Below are 19,784 nucleotides of genomic sequence, written 5' to 3'. Positions count from 1 at the left end.
CCCCCATGCACCAGGCTCCCCCAGCCATGTCCCTCGCTCCGCCGCCGGCAGTCCCGGCGGTTGCCCGGTGTCGAGTTACTGGATCGCAGCTCCCCCGGGTGCCCCCCTCCCTCGCCAGCTGTCTCGCTCCTCCTGCCCGCCAGGGGGCAGTCGCGCTCTTGCTGCGTGCCCACAGGCACCCCAGCGGACACCCCAACCTTTCACCCGTGAGGCCCCCGCGCCGCCCGCCCAATGAGCCGCCGGCTCGGGCCGCTCGCGCCTGCCACCTCGACCAATCAGTGCCGAGCCGGCAGGCGGGGCATGGCGGCGCTGCCGGTAGCCGTTACGGCGCGGGGCGGCGGGCGGAAGTGGCGGCGGTGGCCGGGCCGGGGCGGAGCAGCCGTACGTACGTGCGTGCGAAGGGGCGGGGCCGGGAGGGGGGGCGGTGGCGGCGGCGGTGGTGGCGCGTGCGCGGCGGGGCGGGGCGCGCTCGGGGGGCGGCCCCGCGGCGATCCGGGATGTCGGGCTGGCTCCTGGTGACGTAGCACGCCGCGGGAAGGGCCGCGCGACACAACCGGTCGCTGTCCCCGCCCCCCCCCCCCCCGGACCGGACCGGGCCGGGTTGGGCCCTCTCCATCTATTTCCGCGTTCCTGACTCCCGTTATGGGTAGTACCGCGGCGACGGGAGCGGGCAGGGCACCGTGCAGCGCCGGGGCCGCCGTTGGGCATGTGCCAGGCCTGGCCGCCGCGTGAGCGCCGCCGCCGGCACTGGCAGCATTGTCCGCGGGCGAAGCCGTGAGTGTGGCGTCCACGGGGCTGCCTCCGTTTCATCCCGGGAGGGGCGGGAGGGAGGAGGTGGGCGGGAGCCGTGTTGCCTACCTGGAGGGGAAATCCCATCTTCTCGGGGCGGGGGTGGCGGGGAGAGGGGGCACGGGCGGTCACGGTGGCGGAGGAGGGGGTGGTGGTGGTGATGGTGGTGGTGGGGGGGGTGGTGTCCCGTCCTGACCTCCCTGTTCCTCCGGGGCTCTTCCAGGAGGGCGGCGGGTGCCATGAATAGCAGCTGCGCGTCCCCCGCCGCCGCCGCCAGCCGCCGCCTGCAGAGCCGGGATCGATAGAGGCGGGGGCTGCGGACGCACTATGGCCGGCACCGGCTACACGGACCTGCGGGAGAAGCTCAAGCACATGATGCCCTACCGGGACGGCCACAAAGGCAGCGGTGGCAGCCTCCCCCGCGAACCCCCTGAACCTCCCTACGACCGCAAACGGCGGCACCAGGATTCCGGTTCCGAGCCCAGCGACTACGAGGAGCAGAAGGAGGAAGAAGAAGCTCGGAAAGTCAAAAGCGGCATCCGCCAGCTTCGGCTCTTCAGCGCCGAGGAGTGCGCCAAGATCGAAGCTCGCATCGAGGACGTGGTGTCCCGGGCGGAGAAGGGGCTCTACAGGGAACACACGGTGGATCGCGCCCCGCTGCGGAACAAGTATTTTTTCGGGGAGGGTTACACCTATGGGTCTCAGCTGCAGAGACGAGGCCCCGGCCAGGAGCGGCTGTACCCGCGGGGAGAAGTGGATGCCATCCCTGAGTGGGTGCACGACTTGGTGATCAGGAAGCTGGTGGAGCACCGGGTGATTCCCGAGGGCTTTGTGAACAGTGCCGTCATCAACGACTACCAGCCGGGGGGCTGCATTGTCTCCCACGTGGACCCCATCCATATCTTTGAGAGGCCGATCGTCTCTGTCTCCTTCTTCAGCGACTCGGCGCTCTGCTTCGGGTGTAAATTCCAGTTCAAACCCATCCGAGTTTCGGAGCCTGTTCTCTTCCTGCCCGTCAAGAGGGGAAGCGTCACAGTGCTCAGGTAACGCGGCCGTGCTGCCCAGGCCTCCCTCCCGCCGGGGGCTCCCTGCTGCCGGGGCCCGGTTGTGTAACGTGAATCACGAGGCACGGGGATGCACACCCCGCCGGCGGCGGCGGCTCGGGCTTGATCTCACCCTCCTGCAGGCGTGCAGGGTCTTGCTGTGGTGCAGGGGGTGAAGAAATGATCTTGGGGGGTGGTCCTGCTGGTGGGTGAGGATTTGAGTGAGTGATTGATGGGGGGGTGGCCTCTCTGCAGGCTTTGAGGTGAGTCCTGGCGGGAGCTGGGCTGCCTGCGGAGCTTCGCTTCGCTGTAAATGGTTAAAAGAGCAAATCAGGCACAAAATGGAGCCTTTGCTCAGCACAGCAGCTGGTTGGGACTGGGCTACTGGGTCTATTTTTAGCTGGGCCAGTGCCTCCCCACCTGACCTTAAGCGTGGAGAGGAGGTGTGAATGGCCTCGTCTGCCCAGTTTGCAAACTGGGAAGACGAAACTGGAAGCGTATGGGGAGAGTGGAGTGCAGAGCTCCGTGGGACTGTCCCTCGGAAGCGTGGCACGTCACAGGCACAAGGAAGGACTTGATGTGCGTTCTGGCAAGCGGGGGAAGAGCAGTGGAGGTGAAATGACCTGCCCAAGGTCACGCAGCCGGCCGGTAGCAAGGCTGGGGTTGGCACTGGGAAATACCTGCTGCCTAATTCCCTCTGCCTTCCAGTAGGTGCTGGGCAGGCAGAGCAGGTGAGGGGACAGGCAGGTGCTAGGCAGGACCCACCAGCGGTCGGGTTTTCTGGAGGGCAGCTTGAAGCCCGGCGCTGGGGCTGCGTGATGCGGTGAGCACCCAGTCCCCGCTGTCCCTGAAGGTCAGAGTGAGCCCTGCCAGGAGCAGCAACCACTTGGGCTCTGCCAGCAGCGCTCCAAGCTACTAACTCTACCTTCGGGTTTGGGGTTTGGGTTTTTTTCGGTTTGGTGAAGGTCCAGGTCGGTTTTCAGGGCTCCCAAGGCTGTGTAACACAATCGCTTGCTTTGGCTTGTAAAGTGATCGCCGCAGGGTTCGGGAAGGAATTTCCCCCCCCTTCCCCAGGAGCAGGCGGCCTCGCACCGTTGAGGCATCAATAATAAATGGGGAGATCTCAGGGAGCTTTTATCTGGGAAAGCTGCACAAACATTAACTAATCCTGGCCCTACCCCCGGCGTTAGGTAACTTCTCCGGATTAGGGATGAGGGAAGCTGAGGAGGGAAGTGGGAACGGCGCTGAGGACGTTCTCTGGTCCCCTGGTGGATTGAAGAGGGCAGAGGTCAGGGTGATTCTGTGAAATAGGACCTGGGGGACCTGTCCTTTTACTGCAGAGCAAGCTCGGCCCCGGGGGATGGAGAGAGCTGGGTGTGAGGCAGCCCTTCTGCTCCCGACTTCAGACATCAGAAGGGGAATCTTTTTATACCCTGATTTTCCTGCTAGTGGTCATAGAATCACAGAACTGTCCAGGTAGGAAGAGACCTTTGAGATCATCGAGTCTAGCTGCTCTCCTTGAGCTCACAATCCCATCACTGCTGCTCAGCAACTGTCACTAAACTGTGTCCCTCGGTGCCACATCTTTTAAATCCCTCTGGGAATGGTGACTCCATCACCTCCCTGCCAGTGCCTGAGAGCCCTTCCTGGAAAGGATTTTTTCCTAATATCTAACCTGAACCTTCCCTGGCACAACTTGAAGCCAGTGCTGCCTTGCCCCAGGGGGGCTGGGGTTAATAGTTGTCCTTCCTTCCACAGCTGGAGGTGGGTTCTTTGGGGTGTTTGAGGAGCATTTGGTTGCTTAAAAGCATCCCGGCAGGCTCGGTCTGCAGTCTTGTAGTCAGAGCCGCCAGGAAAACTCATGGCCTTATGTTTGAAGGCTGAAGACTTCGCAGTGGAGGGCGGTGGGAGGAGGCAGAGGTGCTTAGCTGTGTTCCAGGACCGGAGAATGATGTCTTCTTGTCTCCTAAAACTGCTGGGAAGAGGCAGCTGGCTCCGGGCTCCGGCAATTGGAACCGGGCGTCTCCCAGGCCTGTGTGTTGGGGTTGTTGGCCAGCACCACCTGGGTGCTGTAATCAGTGTGGTAACGTGGCTGAGGCAATGGTACAAATCAAACGGAGGTGCTATTTCCCCCCTCAAATGAGAAGGTTGTTTTCTGGCCGACCCACCGCAGGCATTCCCTAGCTTCATCCGGGGTTAGATGTTCTGCTTTCCAGCAAATAATGGAATCGGGGGAAAAGGAGAGTCTTTCACTTTGGGTGCAGCACTTAGCAGATACTTAGCACTCACTTAGGAGAGATTCAGCCAAAGTGATTGTTCTGTGGTGATATGGTCTTGGCTGGAAGCGAGCTGCTGGCCTCCGGATCTCCCCTCTAACCCCAACAATTCAGAGGGAGCAGGGAGAGATGCAGGCTCTCGGGAGTGTACCTCCAAAATCCAGCCCTTGGTCCTGTTTAAGTCAAGTCTCCAAACTTGGCTTTTTCTCCTCTCGGTAAACAGTTGCTGCAGGCAGTTGCCCTGGAGATAGAGAAACGGCGCAGCTAGAAATGGCATTCTTGTAATGTCTGTGATTCAAATAGTGCTGGGTCAGTGGCTGCTGCTGGCACCCTGCCTCTCCCGGGCCGCCAGGGTGGCTACATGCCTTGGGTTACCGTGTGGAAGTCCTGAGGAGCTAGAGAGGAGCTGGGTCTCTCTCTTTTCCCCTACATCATGCTCAGGCTCTCCTCACCTCCTGGTCCTGCTTTCGGCAGTCCTGAGGAGCTAAAGAGATGAATCTCTCTCTCTTTTCCCCTACATCATTCTCAGGCCCTCCTCAAATCATGCCTGTCCTGTTCCTGCTTTCAGCAGCCTATTCCACATTGTCCTGCCGATTTGTAGGTACCTGCAGGAGGGAGATTGAAGAGAGGCTTTGCCTGCATCCCCTCCCCTTGACTTTATTTGCTTGTTTCATTTGCTGCAATGAAGCTGAGGGGACCCAAACATTTCTCTTATGAGGAAGGACTGAGAGAATTGGGTCTTTTGCTCTGGAAAAGAGAAGACTGAAGGGGATCTCATCAGTGCTTAAAGGGTGGCTGTCAGGAGGATGGGAGCAGTCTGTGTTCAGCGGTGGCCAGTGACAGGACAAGGGGTAGTGGGCACAAACTTGAGTATCAAGTTCCATCTAAACATGAGGAGAACCTCTTTCAGGGTGATGGGGCACTGGAACAGGCTGCCCTGGGAGGTGGAGGAGTCTTCATCTCTGGAGACATTCAAAACCATCCTGGACGTGTTCCTGTGTGACCTTTTCTAGGTAAACCTACCTTGGCAGGGGGGTTTGACTTGATGATCTCCAGGGGTCCTTTCCAGCCCCTACCATTCTGTGATTGTGTGATACTGTGGAGCTTCCAAACACTTGACCCTGCCTCTGATTCCCTGGGAAGCATTCAGTCTTCAAAGGATAGGTTAGTGTTGGAGGGTGGAACTGAGGTTCCCCTGGCTGGGTTGGGCACCTCTGCGAGCGGGACAAAGGCTGAGCCACCCCATGACCTGCTAAGGAGCCTTCCAGCAGAGCCCTTCTTCCTGTCTTGCATCTGGGGGAAAGATTTGCCCTTGTAGGTGCTGCTCTTTTCAGACTCAAGCTGGATCTCAGTTCTGTGGACCAGTAGGTGTCTGCTGGGGGCTGCTGCCAGGACCATGTTTGTGGATTTTCTTTAAGAGGAATTTGATAAGCATCAATCAATAGCAGCAGTGGGGAGGAGACAGAGGAATTTGCCTGTTCATCTGGGGAACATGTGCTCTGCCAAATGGTTAGGCTGGGGAAAAAAAGGGGAGCCAGCTGGAGGGGTGCAGAGCCAGCTGGGGTGGGTGGTTCCAGACGGACCCCTGCCCCGCAGCCGCTCTTGTAGGGAGCAAATCTGAGCCATCAGCCAGCTTTTGTTTAACTGCCAGGTGTTGCATCTCAGCACCCTGGTTGGAAATAGTGTAGCTGCAGACAGCCAGAGGAGTAAATGACCCAAAATAGCACTTGCCAGGTTCTGAGAGCTGAAACACCATAAGGGCTTCCCTTCTGCAGCTGGCGAGCACCCCGGGGCCTCTCCCCGCTGCTTGTAAGGGCGGTGGGAAGAAACAGCCACGGTGTTTGTCCCTCCTCTTGTCTCCAGGCTTGCCTGGTGGTAGCAGTCTCTGGTGGGTGAACCTGCTTTCTTTCCAGCTGGAGGAATCCCTCCACAGCTGCCTGGATTAGGTGTGTTTCCAGAGAGGTCTGGTCCCTCAGAGCAGGCTGCTGGCGCGGAGGACGATCTGTGAGTGCCAGTGGTGATGAGGCCAATAGATCTGTTCAAGCTTTGCTTGAACTGGTTGGTGTCACATCTGTGGTTTGAGGCAGCAGCTTTCCTGGAGTGTGAGCAGCTCCTCGAGCAGCTCCTGTGATGGGGCACTGTGAGGTCCCTCTGCCTCTGATCTGGCCTGGCTAGCATCGGTCCCTTGAAATATTTCCTGTTGGAGGCTCTGTAGAGCTTCAGGGCCTCCTTTGTGGTGGTGTTTGTACAAAAGTCTGCTTTCATCTCCACGTGGATCAGTTGTGGCTGAGCAGCAGCTCTTCTGGAATGAAAAAGACTCTTGGAGAGGAGTTAGGGGTGTAAGATCTGAGAGGCTCTGTAGGAGTTGGGGTATTAGCTGAGGGAGCACGTGGAGAGCATCTGCATCTCCCTGTGCTCTGGAAAATGCTTTAGGCTGGAGATGTCATGCTCAGGTGTTCCCATGGACAGCAGTTCAGGGGGTTTGTCTCTTATCTCATGGTTTCTGGGCAAGAAATCTCGGGGTAGACCCTCAGTATCCTGGTTGGTGGTTTGGGTCCCTTCTCTGCCCCTTCCCCCATCATCAGGATGTGGCAGGACCGGGCAGTGTGTGAGTCAGTGCTGGCACAAAGCAGAATACAACCAAACAATCTCTTTCTTCCGTTTCTCTGCCTGGTGCCTGTGCAAAGCCCTTCACTGGGGGGTGACACAGAGATGCCTCCATTGTCTGCTGGGGTTTCCCACACTGGTGTGACTCTGGGGCAGACTGATCGGTCCCCATTAGGGCCTCGGATGGGGTGTCAGGGCTGTGGCACCTGGGACCACAAACTGTGCCTGAAAGTAGGTTCCAGCTTGAGGGGTGAGGACACATGGCCAGGCTGACCATCTGGTGATGGGGAGCACAGGTCTAGAAGCAGGCCTGTCCCTGATGCTCAGGGTGTTGAGGGTGTACCGAGGTGAGTGTTAACCTGGGTGATGTTAATGCAGTCACTGGAGCCTGACTCAGAGATTCCTGCACCACCAGAGAGCATCATTATAAAGCCCTTCACATAATGTTGTCATGCTCTGCAGTGCCTCAGAGGATGGAGGGGATGGACATCAACCTCTCTTGTAACTGACCAGAGACTCTTAGCTCTCTCTTCCAAGCAGTAAATCCATCCTTGAGAGATGTGCGTTCCTGGTGAGTGGGAGGGTTACCTAACCAGATAAAGGAGACCCAGACCTGTTCCCAGAGCAGGCCTGTGTGTGCCTGAGCTGCTTGCAGTGTCCTCAGTAACCTGCAAGCCATTGACCCAGGCTGTGCTCCTGGAGGGCTGGTTGATGGCTGGCTGACAGCAGCTTCGTGATCAGGCTTTGTGAGGAGAGCAGGCTGGGTGATTCTGCTTCAGGTGAAACCAGCCTGGCTTGGTGTGGCTTGAGCAGCCTTCACCCAAGCCCTTTCAAAGGCACTCCTGTCCTTGGCAGCCATTTCAGGAGGTTCTGATGGTGTTTTAACTTCTCTTTCACCCTGCAGTGGACTCTAGAAGGCTCTTTGGTGAGCAGCCACTCTCCAAACAGCAGGTAGAGGGCAGGCCCACCTCTCAGACTGGCTCACAGCACCCATGCAATGAGATGTGCTCCTGGCAGGCTGGGTTGTGTGTCCCAGCAGTGGCTGCTCTCCTCAGACCTGCCATGATATGTGCTGTGTTGCACCCTGGGAGATAAACAGCCACCAAAACCCACTCCTGTGTGTTGTGGGTAGCTGGGCCCCTTGCTGGCCATGATTTTCCTCCAGCCTGCTAGGAGCATGGAGTAGGTGAAGTCATCTCAGAGTGAAACACTCCTGCCAAAAGCTCCTGCAGGTGTAGCTGCCTGAGCCTGGTGTAATTTTCCTTGGCCTGGGAGCTGTCTCACCTCGTGAGCCCTGTGGCAGGGTGGTTTTAGGGGTGCAGCTTGGTGGGCAGGTCTGGATTTGAAGGTCACCCCATGTGTGTTGTGTTGGTTGGGCTGTGCTGGGCGGGTGATGTTTGTACCTCGGCTGAGGATGTGCCACACAGCAGGGAGCGGCAACGGTGCTGAGACAGCAGCATCTGTGCCCAGGTTGGAGGGAGAGACACTCAACTCTTGGCACCACTGCACCCCCTCCTCAACCAACCAGATTCTCATCGACCCTGGTGCATGTTTGTGTCTCTGTGTGCTGCATACCTCAGCCTCCAGAGATGCTTTTTCTCAGGGGCATACAGGAGGAGATACTTCGGAGCAAGGTGCTGATTCCCACCCCCGCCCCGTTCCTAATCTCTTGATAAGTGAATTGGTTGACATTCCCTAAACTCATTTCCTGCACCTCTTATTTCACAGTGTTGTGGCAGGCAGTGGTTTAGCCTCTGATGTAGCCTAAAAAAAGAGTCAGCACCCCCCCCACCCCCCCCAACCACCAACCCTGAGTGTCCTCATTCTTTCCTGAGGTCCCTTCCTTCCTGTACGTCTGGCTGCTGTGTGCCTGGGGAATGGTGCTCGGAGGAGGGATTCCTGGTGGAGGTTAGGAAATGACTGGCCAGCACTGTGGCTGCAGACAGCTCTCTGCTTTTCTGCCTGTCACCTTTCTGAGTGTGGCTTTCTGTTTTCTGTTGTCAGTGGATATGCAGCTGATGAAATCACACACTGTATCCGACCACAGGACATCAAGGAGAGGAGAGCCGTCATCATCCTGCGAAAGTAAGTGCTGCAGCCCCCGAGACAGCCAGAGAGAGCTGGAGCTGGTGGTGTGAGATTTCCTAAGGTGCTTTTAAAAAGAACACTTCTAAACTGTCTTGCTTGTTCATTTGTTGGCTTGATCTCACATCTTGATTAGATGTCACTCTGGGGCTTGTGTCTTGCGATGCCCGTGGCTTAGCTGGCGGAGGTGGATGGAGCTTGTTCCCGAGGAGTTAATCACTTCTTGGCTCTGTGCAGCAGAGCTTCATTGTCATGTCTGGGTTTGCAAGTCCTGTTTGTGTCCAAACACCTGGCTTTCACTGGCTCCCTCACTCTAAACAGCTAGGGTTTCAGGCTCTCTTGTCTGGGGCTGTGTATTCAGGTGTCTGATCATCTGATACCACCTGTGTGAGCTACCTGGGCAGTCCTTTGAAGCTGGTGCTTGTGGTGAAGAGTCTCCTATGAAGCAGATAAAATGGGTTTTAGTAGCTTGGCTTTAATTTCCCTGGGAGAAGGAGGAAGATGCTGGCTTTGAAGGGAAATGAGTGCAGCACGTTTAGTGATCACTCTGGAGAGCTTGTCCTTGGAGCTGGTGTTGGGAAGCCAAGCTCTGTAAGGTGTTTCAGAAGATGCTGCTGTCTTGATGGCATTTCATCAACCACTGCCTCTCCCTAAGGCTTGTAAGAAAATGGAGGAAAAACAAACCACCCCCACCCCAAACTCCCTCAGTATGACCTCATTTTGTGCCCAGAAGTGTCCTCTACTCTGCCCTGGTGAGAACTCACCTGGAGTATTGTGTCTGGTTCTGGGCTCCCCACTTCAAGGGGGACAGGCTGGAGAGAGTCCATGAGGCTATGAGGATGATGAAGAGACTGGAGCACTGCCTGGGGAGGAGAGGCTGAGAGCCCTGGGGGTGTTCAGCCTGGAGAAGAGAAGACTGAGAGGGGATTTAATAAATGTTTATAAATATCTGAGGGCTGGGGGTCAGGAAGGAGGGGACAGGGACAGGCTCTGCTCAGCTGCACCCTGGGACAGGACAAGGGGCAGTGGACATAAACTCCAGCACAACGTGACCTCAACCATGTCCCTCATCACCACATATGTGCCTCTTCTAAACACCTCCAGGGATGAGGATTCAGCCACCTCCCTGGGCAGCCTGTTCCAGTCTTTGAGAACCCTTTCAGTGAAGAAGTTTCTTCTAATGTGCAACCTAACCCTCCCCTGGTGCAACTTGAGGCCATTTCCTTTGTGTCCTATCACTTGTTACCAGGGAGAAGAGGCCAGCACCCACCTCACTACAGCCTCCTTTCAGGTAGCTGCAGAGAGTCATAAGCTATCTCCTCGGGTCATAGCCTGCAGGGGAGAGAGGCTGGATGAGGGAGAAGCTGGTGTGATGGAGGTGGTGGTTTCTTCTGTAGCTGTGTCCCGTTCAGGGCCCTGACTGACCTAGTGTCAGAGCAGCAGAGTCTCTGCCCAGTCCTAGCCAGCCATGGGCTGCCTGGCCTGGCAGACTGGCTGAAACCACAGCAGGATTTATTTCCTTACATTCTCTTGAGCAAAGTGGAAACCCCCTGGTAATTCTTCGTGTGTAATCTCCCCTGGAGCTCGGGAGCCCCGGCGGGTGCTTGGCCCTGGCCTGTTTGCCAAAGGGTGTGCTCTGATGGCTGCCAAACAGAGCTCATTAATTGCTGCTTATCCCCTGTGGGGGCGGCTGGGCCACTCCTGCCTGCGCAGCAGGGCTGCTCTCACCTTTGTCCTCGCTCACATCCCCAGGGCCTGGACTGCTGCAGCAGCTGCCAGCCCCTGCTCCTGCATCACGAGACTTGCTCTGCAGCCTCCAGTGGTCTCTTATGCAAGCAGGAGAAGGCTGCTTCCTCTGGTAGCCTGAGAGGCACGGGAGGGAGCAGCAGCCTCCTTAAAAGTCCTGGTGGCCAAAACCAGGGGCAGCTGAGGTGGTTTAGTCTGAGGCTGAGGGGGAAGACCCTCTGGCTCTCTCCAGCTCCCCAGAAGGATGTTGTGGGGAGGTGGGTGTTGTTCTTTTATAGAATGACAGAATTGTTTTGTTTGGAAAAGACTTCTAAGATCCAGCTCTCAGCCAGCCTGACACCACCATGGCCATCAAACCATGTCCCCAGGTGCCATGTCCACACATCTCTCCTCACCAGTCACAACTGACAGGACAAGAGGAAGTGGCCTCAAGTTATGCCAGGGGAGGCTAAGGTTGGATGTTAGGAAAGACTTCCATCCCAAAAGGGTTCTGAAGGACTGGAACAGGCTGCCCAGGGAAGTGGTTGAATCACCATCCCTGGAGGTGTTTCAAAGCCATCTTGCTATGGTGTGTAAGGATATGGTGTAGTAGAGGCCCTGGCAGAGTTAGGTAATGGTTGGAGTTGATCCTGAAGATGTTTTCCAACCATGGTGGTTCTGTGAGTCTGCATGAATCAGCCTCAAGCTTTCTGGTGGGATAAGAGCAGCTGAGTCAGAGAGAGGCATAAACTTTGCTGCAGCTTGGAGCTGGGGTCCTGGGCTCTGATCAGGCTGCCAGAGCTTTCTGGGCCTCAAGGGGTTTCAGTCTGGATCTGCACTTGCCTCGACTCTGCGTGGTTCTGGAGATGGATTTTGCTGGCAGTAGCAGGAGAGCAAAGCTGCATGAGCTGGAGGAGCAGCTGGGTTTTGCAGGATGCTTGGGAGTGGTGTGGTTACCAAGTAGGTCAGAAACACTTCAGTGCTGTAGTGGGATGAAATTTACAGCACTCCCCGAGTCTTGGAGTGCAGGGCTGCAGGGAAGCCAGCAAGGGTTGGAAGTGCTTTGAGCCAGAGCCTGGGGAGGCAGGAAGGATGCTCTGAATTTCATGAGATGCTGGGAAGGTAGAGGATAGAAATGAGATCTACTGAAGCAGCTCTGGAAAGTCATGTTAGAGGTCTTCTGCTGCCATCTGTAAGCAGTTACACCAGGGAGTTATTCTATTTAACTTTGGTAGGTGTTTGTCTCTCCATTTTACTACATTGACTCATTCCTGCTCAAGCAGCTCCTACCTGCATTGCTCTGTGGACAGAGAGCATGGCTGGTGCTCCCTTGCCCTTGTAGTGTATTTGGTGGTTGGTTTGTTTTGATTGCAGGCCTGGAGCTGCTGTGGTGTTTGAGAGGAATTTAAACCACCTAACGTGTCTGGGGCAGAATCTGTGGTACCTTTGGTGTTCTGGCTGGACTTGGTCCAGCCCTGGAGCTGAGAACCACTCAGGGTGATGATGCTGTGGGCTAGTTCTGGCTCCAGCCTGGCAGCTGCCTGCAGAAGTGTTCCTTGTTTCTGGCATACTGGGCAGCTTTGGGCTCTCCTCGATGGCAGGGAGGAAGCTTGGAACTGGATGTGCTTCCTAATGGGAGCTGAGGTTGGGATTCTCCTGTGGAAACCTCCCTAAGGTGCTAAAGTTCAGCACTAGAGAACAAGTAGTGGTTCTCCCCATTCTTCCACCTAGACCTCTTCAGTATTCACTCCTGATGCCAAGGAGGGAAACAGGCTGCAGCAGTAACACAACAAGGGCACCCTTCCTCCTGGGAAGTGGCTTGGATCCTCCTGAAATGGGCAGCAGTGGAGCACCAGCACCACCTTTGTGTGTTAGGCTTCTGTGTTTTGAGATAGACTTGAGCTAAGCTTGTGAGCTGAGTGTTAACTGCTGTGCTTGGAGATAGTGATAGTGCCATGGTAAGATGCTGCTCCATCGAGTTTCCATTGCTGCTGCTCAGCCTGCTGCCTCCCTCCACCTGTGCATGGCTGCAGTCCTCCCTGTGCCAATCCTGCTCTGAGCTGTGCTTGCTCTTGGGCGTAGCTTGAGCGTGTGCTGTGCTGCTGGAGAGGATGTGGTGCAGCTTCTGTTTGCTACACCTTCTCCTGGCTTGTACTTTGACTCCTCATACCTCTTAGCCAAGCTGGGAGATGCCTGACCCCAGCAGATCCTGAGACAGGAGGGAGTTCCCGGAGAGCAGCAGCTATTACTGTTGTGGGCGATGATGGATTTTGCAGGGCATCTCCCAGGTGGCTTAACCTGAGCTGCAAGTTGCTGAGGAGTCTCAGTGATTTCACAGGGGCTCCAACGCCTCTGCTCTGCATCCTGGAGCTGGGATCGCGCTCAGCCCAGCACCGTTCGGCGCTGGGGGGTTGGTGATCTTTCCAGGTCCCTTCCAACTCCTAATGCTCTGTGGGTTCTGTGATTTGCCTTCACCTCACGACTGCATGCATCCTTAAGCCTTCCTCTTCCCTCTAACCAAGGCAGCAAAGGTTCAGGCTGAAGCTGCGAGCACCAGAGAGCTGCAGCTGAGTCTGGCAGCCCTGAGCACCTTCCTGAGCCGTGCAGCCGGGGCCGAGGGCCGCGCCTCAGCGCGTGGAGCACAAAGGGCTGCTGCAGCACACCGGTGGTGGTTCTGTGGGAGGTCCTTGCAAACTCTCTTCTCTTTCACTATTTGCAGAACAAGACTAGATGCACCTCGACTGGAAACAAAATCCTTGAGCAGCTCTGTGTTGCCACCAGGTTATAACTCTGAGCGTCTGTCGGGAAGCAACCGGGACCAGATCCTGAAGCCAAAGCGGTCCCACCGCAAAGCAGATCCCGATGCTGCTCACAGGTAGGAGCAGCTCTCCTCAGGGATGGTACCTCCAGGTCTCTGACAAGAGAGGCTGCTCAGCACGCTTGAAAACATCCTTCTGGAGCACAAGCCCCGTGAGGAGTGGCTGAGGGAGCTGGGGTTGTTCAGCCCGGGGAAGGAGGCTCGTTGCTGTCTAACAGCTACCTGCAGGGTGGTTGTGGCCAGGTGGGGGTTGGTCTCTTCTCCCATGCAGCCAGCAACAGAACAAGAGGACACAGTCTCAAGCTGTGCCAGGGGAAGTTTAGGCTTGGTCTTGCAGAGAAGGTCTTCACAGAAAGAGAGCTTGCCCATTGGGATGTGCTGCCCAGGGAGGGGGTGGGGTGGGGGTCCCTGGAGGTGCTTAAGAAAAGCCTGGGTGAGGCACTTAGTGCCATGGTCTGGTTGATCACTTAGGGCTGGCTGATTGGTTGGACTTGATGATCTTGGAGGTCTCTTCCAACCTGGTTGATTCTGATTCCTGGGTGCTTTCTGTGGTGTCCAGATCTGTTTGATCAGAAGGAGGTCCTTTATACCTTCCTCCTAGGCTTGCAGAGGCTAAGCTGTGGCTGTAAGCAGCTTACATTGTTTATCCTCTGAGTGGCATAATGAAGAAGCAATAGATTTGGCTGAGTCTTGATAGTGCAGTCATTCAGAACAATAGTTTCCCTGCAGCTAATTATTTTTGACCTCTATTGCCAAGCAACCTGTGCAGCTGCATTAAACTATATTATGAAAGCAGTCTTGGGAGGGAATGTGAGGGCTTGCTTCTGGGAAAGGTGAAGGCCTTCTTGGGAAGCTGCTTCTCAGACCTCTTTTGGTTCCAGAGCTGCACATTGAGTATTTCTTTGTGTGTGTAACCAGAGTGTGTGAGTGCTTAAGCCTGACCTTCAGGGGAGCTCCTTGCTGAGGTTTCAGACAGCTTGAGTTTGAGGCTTCCCCTAAGCACCGCTGCGCTCTGCGTGAAGGCAGCGATAGCCGTGAGCCCCTGCCAGCTGTTGTCTGATGCTCGTGCTCTCCTCCAGCTCCAGAGCTTCCTGAGGATCAAGACAATGTTGCCTGCACATCATCTCAAAAACAAAAGTTGGCTTGGTCCCTGGGCTGGGCTGCTCTGTGGTCCCAGCCCATGTTTCAACCTGTCCTGGAGGGTGGGGATTGCTTGTTTATGAGCCCTGTTCATTCACCTGGACTCTGACTGACTGGGAAGGTAGCTCAAGAAGAGGTTAGCCTGCAGATGAAGGCTTCCATCTGAGCATGCAGTGGGCTGGTGTGTGATTGAAGACCATACAGGACAAATCTGCAGATCCCCAAGTGCTGTTTTTCAGCCTGGTGTGACCTGATAAGGGACTTGCACAGACTCCAGCAGCAGATGGGTGTTAAAAACCTGTTTTTATCTTCATTTGGTCTCAGACTCTGGTATAATACAAGGAAATGGCACTGGAATCTCTTAGAGGAACACAGCAGTTGCCACCTAGGATTAAATAAGAGCTCTCTGCAGCAACCCCAGCCCTGTCCTACCAGAGAGCAGAGGCAGCTCTGCAGACATAACAATTGCACCAATGTGCACTGATTGTGCTAATGTTTGAGACAATAATGAGAGGACAAAGGAGCTGGGAGCTGTGCTTTGGTCCTACCCCACAAGCACCCTGGCAACTCACAAAGGAGCTCAGCTCTGTGCTGTGGGTTCTGTCATAGGAGAGACAGAGCCCTCTGCTCAAGGGATGATTCATGTGGCCACAGACTGCACCTAAAAAGAAGTGACTGTGCTGTTTGGAACTGTTCAGGGTGGAAGTAGAGAGCAAACCTTGTCCTGGGGGGATTAGTTGGGGGTTTGGTTTTGCACCACGAGAAGCAAAGCTCTCAGCCTCCCCATGGGAGGTGCAGCTTTTGGTGAAGAAGGACATCAAGACACCTGAAGGTGTCCAGAGAAGGGCATCAAGGCTGGGGAGAGGCCTTGAGCACAGCCCTGTGAGGAGAGGCTGAGGGAGCTGGGGTTGCTTAGCCTGGAGAAGAGGAGGCTCAGGGGAGACCTCATTGCCCTCTACAACTACCTGAAAGGAGGTTGTAGCCAGGAAGGGGTTGGTCTCTTCTCCCAGGCAACCAGCACCAGAACAAGAGGACACAGTCTCAAGCTGTGCCAGGGGAGGTTTAGACTCGAGGTGAGGAGAAAGTTCTTCACTGAGCGAGTCGTTCGTCATTGGAATGTGCTGCCCAGGGAGGTGGTGGAGTCACCGTCCCTGGAGGGGTTCAAGAGGGGACTGGACGTGGCACTTGGTGCCATGGTTCAGTCATGAGGTCTGTGGTGCCAGGTTGGACTCGATGATCCTCGGGGTCTCTTCCAGCCTTGGTGATGCTGTGATCTGTTGCTGCTCTGCTGAGCGCCCAGCGCGGGCACCCTCAGCCGTGTGGCGCAGAGCTGCGGCTGGTGCCTGCGCAAGGGATGCCCAGATCCTGCCCTGGGTCTGCTCTCTCTCACTCCCTCTTTCTCTTTCTCCACAGGCCACGGATTCTGGAGATGGATAAAGAGGAGAACAGGCGCTCAGTGCTGCTACCAAAGCACAGGAGAAGGAGCAGCTTCAGCTCAGAGAACTATTGGCGCAGGTCTTACGAGTACACCGAGGACTGTGACGAGGAGGAGGAGGACGGCAGCCCAGCTCGGAAAGTTAAAATGAGGCGACACTGAGGATTGCACTTTCCAGGCCTGTGGAGCTGATGAGATTGGCTTCCAGTCTGTGATACCTTTTCTCCTCCCTCTGGCTATCTTCCACCTTAGCTTCAGTTTTTTGGTTTTTTTTCCCCTTTCAAGCTGAAGAGTAAACAGGAAGGACCTAGTAGTGATTTGGTTGTATGAATGGAGGAGGAAAGCTAAGAGAGACCTAAGGATGGAACCTGTCCAGTGCACCTGGTGCCCTGAGGTCACATGGGCATCTCTCTCCCTTAGGAAGCAGATAAAAGTTATGCCAGGCTGTTTGTTGGGATTTTCTTTTGAAAGCACCAAAAAGTTCCTAACTGTTTCCTTGTGCAAGGTTCAAGACTTGTATTTTTTTTTTTTCTGTTGGGTTTGGGGTTTTTGGTTTTGTTTTTGTTTGGTTTTTTCCTTGCTTTAACTTTTCTTCCTTTCCAAATGTTCTAAATATGATGTTTGACAACCCCCCCCCCCCCTTCCCCTCCCCTCTCCCCCCAAATCCAGGAGCTGAAACTTTCTCTGGTGGCCTCATACTGCTTTTTTGCTTCACCAAAGGGCTCCTTGGTTGCTCTTCCCTAGTTATTGTTGGGTTGTGTTGTGAAGGTGCCCTGCAGGAACTGGAAGTGTGAAGCTTTGCAGCCCCCTCCTACTGCGAGTTGGCTTCGAAGGGTTTAGGATGTTTTTGTTGCACTTTAGTACCAGTTTTAAATGCCACAGGTTATCCTTTCCAGTCCCTTTTCCCAAGCCAGCCTGGGCTCACAGCCTTGTGTCCCTGTGCTGCCCTCTCCACAAAGAATGTATCTGAGCTCTGGTTTCTCAGTGCTGGTCTGACCATGGGGGATACTTTGGTTAAGGAAGGAAACCTGGCTGAGGCTGGCCCAGCATTGACCCGAGGTCTGTACTGGAGACCCTGCTGAGTGACTGCATTGAGTCCTTGCTGCTTCCCAGAGCTGGAAATAGCAAAGGGGAATAGGAGAGGTGTTGTGCTTGAGGATTCTCGCCTTTGGGCCCCCTGAGAAAAGCTGTTCTCCCCTGCATGGAGGACTGGCTTTCAGTCCTCTGTCCCTTTCAGATGGAGAGAGTTGAGAGGGTGCAGCATCCTGGTGCAGCCTTGCATCCTGAGGGACCTGCTGTGTCCTGCAGGAGCAAGTTCTGCCCTGGGCTCAGAGAAGCCAGGCAGCTGGGCTGTGGTCTGTCCCCTCCAAGGCTGGCTCTGGGAGTGAGGATGCTGCAAGGGTCTAGTTTGGTCCAAGCGCTGCAGTAGCTGCCTGCCTCCTCCTGCCTCCTTCCTGCTGGCATTCCTGGGGTAGGCAGTTTCCTGATTGCTGCAGAAAATACTGAAAAGTGGATATGTGGTCTCATGGAGTTAGTGTTAGGAAGGCTTCCACCTTCTCCTCTTTTCCTGCCTGGTTTGCATTAGCCTGCACCGAAGCCTCACCGTTGCCAAAGGCTGGGGCCCAACACCATATTTAGAACCAGACTTTTAAGAACCTTCCTCCAACTGATTCTTTGAACACAAGTGTTGGCAGGTGTAAGGAGTAGTCTTATTTTTCAATTTTTAACTGCTTTGGCCTCCCCCAAATTGTAGTTTTTCTTAGTGTTGTGTCCCCCTTCCCCACACACTTCCTGGTCTGCACGCTTGGCAATAAAAAGATGTAATATATTTTGAAACCTGTTTGCTGCTGTCTTGAGGGGCTCCCAGTCACAAAAAACCCCCAACAAACACCAAACCAACCTCACAGCACCCAGGAGTTGTTCCCCAGAGCATCCTTCCTTGGCCATTGAGCAGGTTTGCTGACATCTGGGTCTCGGTGTCCTTTTCCATCTCTGCTGCCTTCTGCAGCTCCTGCTGCTCGCCCGCGCTTGGGGTCGCTGCTCAGGCTGCATCTGGTGGTCATGGGGCAAAGGAAGTCACCACCCCCTTCAGCACTGCTCATCTGCAGGGAGTGTTCTTAGGTGAGGTCTCCAGTGTCTGTCTGTGATTCTCTTTCCTGATGGGAACCCCTTTGGCTCCGTGTGGAGGAACCAGCACAGCCTCGTGGTTGGTCTTCGAAGGGACCTGTCTTGTCTGCCCAGAGGTCTGAAAGTTCTGCTTCTGAAACCTTCAGCAAGCTGTTTGAGACCATGCTTAGTGCTTGAAGCTGTGTTCCTCAGCCTCCCAGCTTTCTGTGGAGCATCTGGGCCAGCTCTAGGCTACAGAGCCCTTGTTTTGGGAATCTTGGCGTTCCCCTGATAGCAAAACCACACACATGGAGCAATCCCATCTCCTTGTGGCTGCTGCAAACATCTCCAGCAAGCCAGAGGCTGCCAGCAGGATGCCTGGCAATGGCTGTTTCTAATTGTCTTTCTGGATTCATCCCAGACATGCCTCACACCCTCCTTGGTGTCAGGCTCTGCTGTGGTCACTGCTGATGGTGGCAGTGCAATGCTCTCCTATTCTACCCCTCCCACCAGTTCCCAGTTTTACTCCTTCCTCTGCCATGTGGATGCTGTATCCTGAGGCTTCAACTCAAAATGCAGCTGGAGGCAACTTGCCTTCCTGGAGCCACTTCTCAGCATGGCCCCTGTGGGATATGGCATTTGCTCTATCTCCCCTGAAGGCTGAAAAGGCATCCTGAGGTCTTACCTCTAGCCCTGCACCAGCCCTCTCCTCATCCCTGTGCAGTCCAGATGCATGCAGGTGTCCTTCCTTCCTCTCCTGGTTTCTTCTGGCATTCCTCCATGCCATGATCAGGAGATCTCCCTTCCTTCCTTCCCTCCCCTCTGCCCACATCTGTGCAGTAGGTCTGAGCTGGCAGCTGTGGCTGGTGGGACAGCAGCAGTTCTTTACCAGAGCCACTCTTCAGCCACCCTCTCTTTTCATCTTCAAGGTGACTGGTTGGGACTTGACACCTTGGAGAGAGAGTGAGTGGGACAGGAGCAGTCTGAGCTGTAGCATCTCCTGGGTGAGGAGTCCCAGGCCTGTAGGCAGGACACCTTCTCCCCTGTACAGACACTTTCTATACCCATGGATGTACATGTGTAGATACCATGGATTTTTAACTCTTTTGCACTGAACAACATCAGAGTGAAACCTTGATTTGAAACCAGAAGATGCATTCTTCACCTGGGTCTGGGTCTCTAGAGCCCTCCCTGTAACCTGTCTGGTGAAACTGTGGCTTAAAAGTACAGCTGCTGGCTGTGCTCTGTGTCACCTCCTGTGCCAGGCTTTGGGTCAGGCTGGTGACATGGGCCTGCTGTGGAGAATGGTGAGCTCCAGTCTGGAGGCAAAACTTCTCCCCATCTGCTCCATGGGACAGGCTCATGCACAGACCTTACCTCATTGGCCTGTGGTGTGTTTCTGTGTCTGTCTGTCTGGTGCTGTGGTCTGACCTCTCCATCCACTCACAGCGTGGTGTTCATGGAAGCGGGAGGAAGGCTACGTCCAGTGTGAGCATCTCATGCACCCAGACCCACAGCCCACACCAGGAGAACTGTCTGTCCTGAGTGAGGGAGAGGAGGCTGGGGCTCAGCCCTGCCCTGGGGGGGGCTTGTCCTTGCTTTCCTGCCAAGAGGAGGAGGAACTGGGGTTTGTGCTGTTACCCACATCTTGAGAAGATCTGGTGATAGGAGCAAAGCTTTTGTGTGGGCTTCCTCTTGCTGGTGGGAAGAGGTAAGCTGGTCAAGGGAGAGGCTATTGGTCTGCCAGCAGCAGGGAAACC

General features: G+C 55.3%; 1 protein-coding gene across 2 annotated transcripts; it reads left to right on the top strand.

Moving 5' to 3' along the window:
* The first annotated feature begins 309 nt into the window (after positions 1–309).
* Positions 310–16,550, top strand: ALKBH5 (alkB homolog 5, RNA demethylase). Of its 2 annotated transcripts, none has more exons than XM_054180276.1 (5): positions 310–385; positions 1,013–1,832; positions 8,720–8,800; positions 13,245–13,400; positions 15,897–16,550. In XM_054180276.1, exons 2-5 carry the CDS (start codon positions 1,117–1,119, stop codon positions 16,078–16,080), a joined length of 1,137 nt encoding a protein of 378 aa, XP_054036251.1. In that variant the 5' UTR covers positions 310–385; positions 1,013–1,116; the 3' UTR covers positions 16,081–16,550. The 2 variants fall into 2 exon arrangements, with proteins under 2 accessions (XP_054036251.1, XP_054036250.1); XM_054180275.1 differs by lacking the exon at positions 310–385 and adding an exon at positions 740–774.
* The last annotated feature ends 3,234 nt before the right edge of the window (positions 16,551–19,784 follow it).

This window comes from Dryobates pubescens, chromosome 4 (genome assembly GCF_014839835.1).
Source record: "Dryobates pubescens isolate bDryPub1 chromosome 4, bDryPub1.pri, whole genome shotgun sequence".
Taxonomy (NCBI): Eukaryota; Metazoa; Chordata; class Aves; order Piciformes; family Picidae; genus Dryobates; species Dryobates pubescens.
Note: the sequence above shows the minus strand (reverse complement) of the source record. Positions and strands in the feature narration are given on the sequence as shown.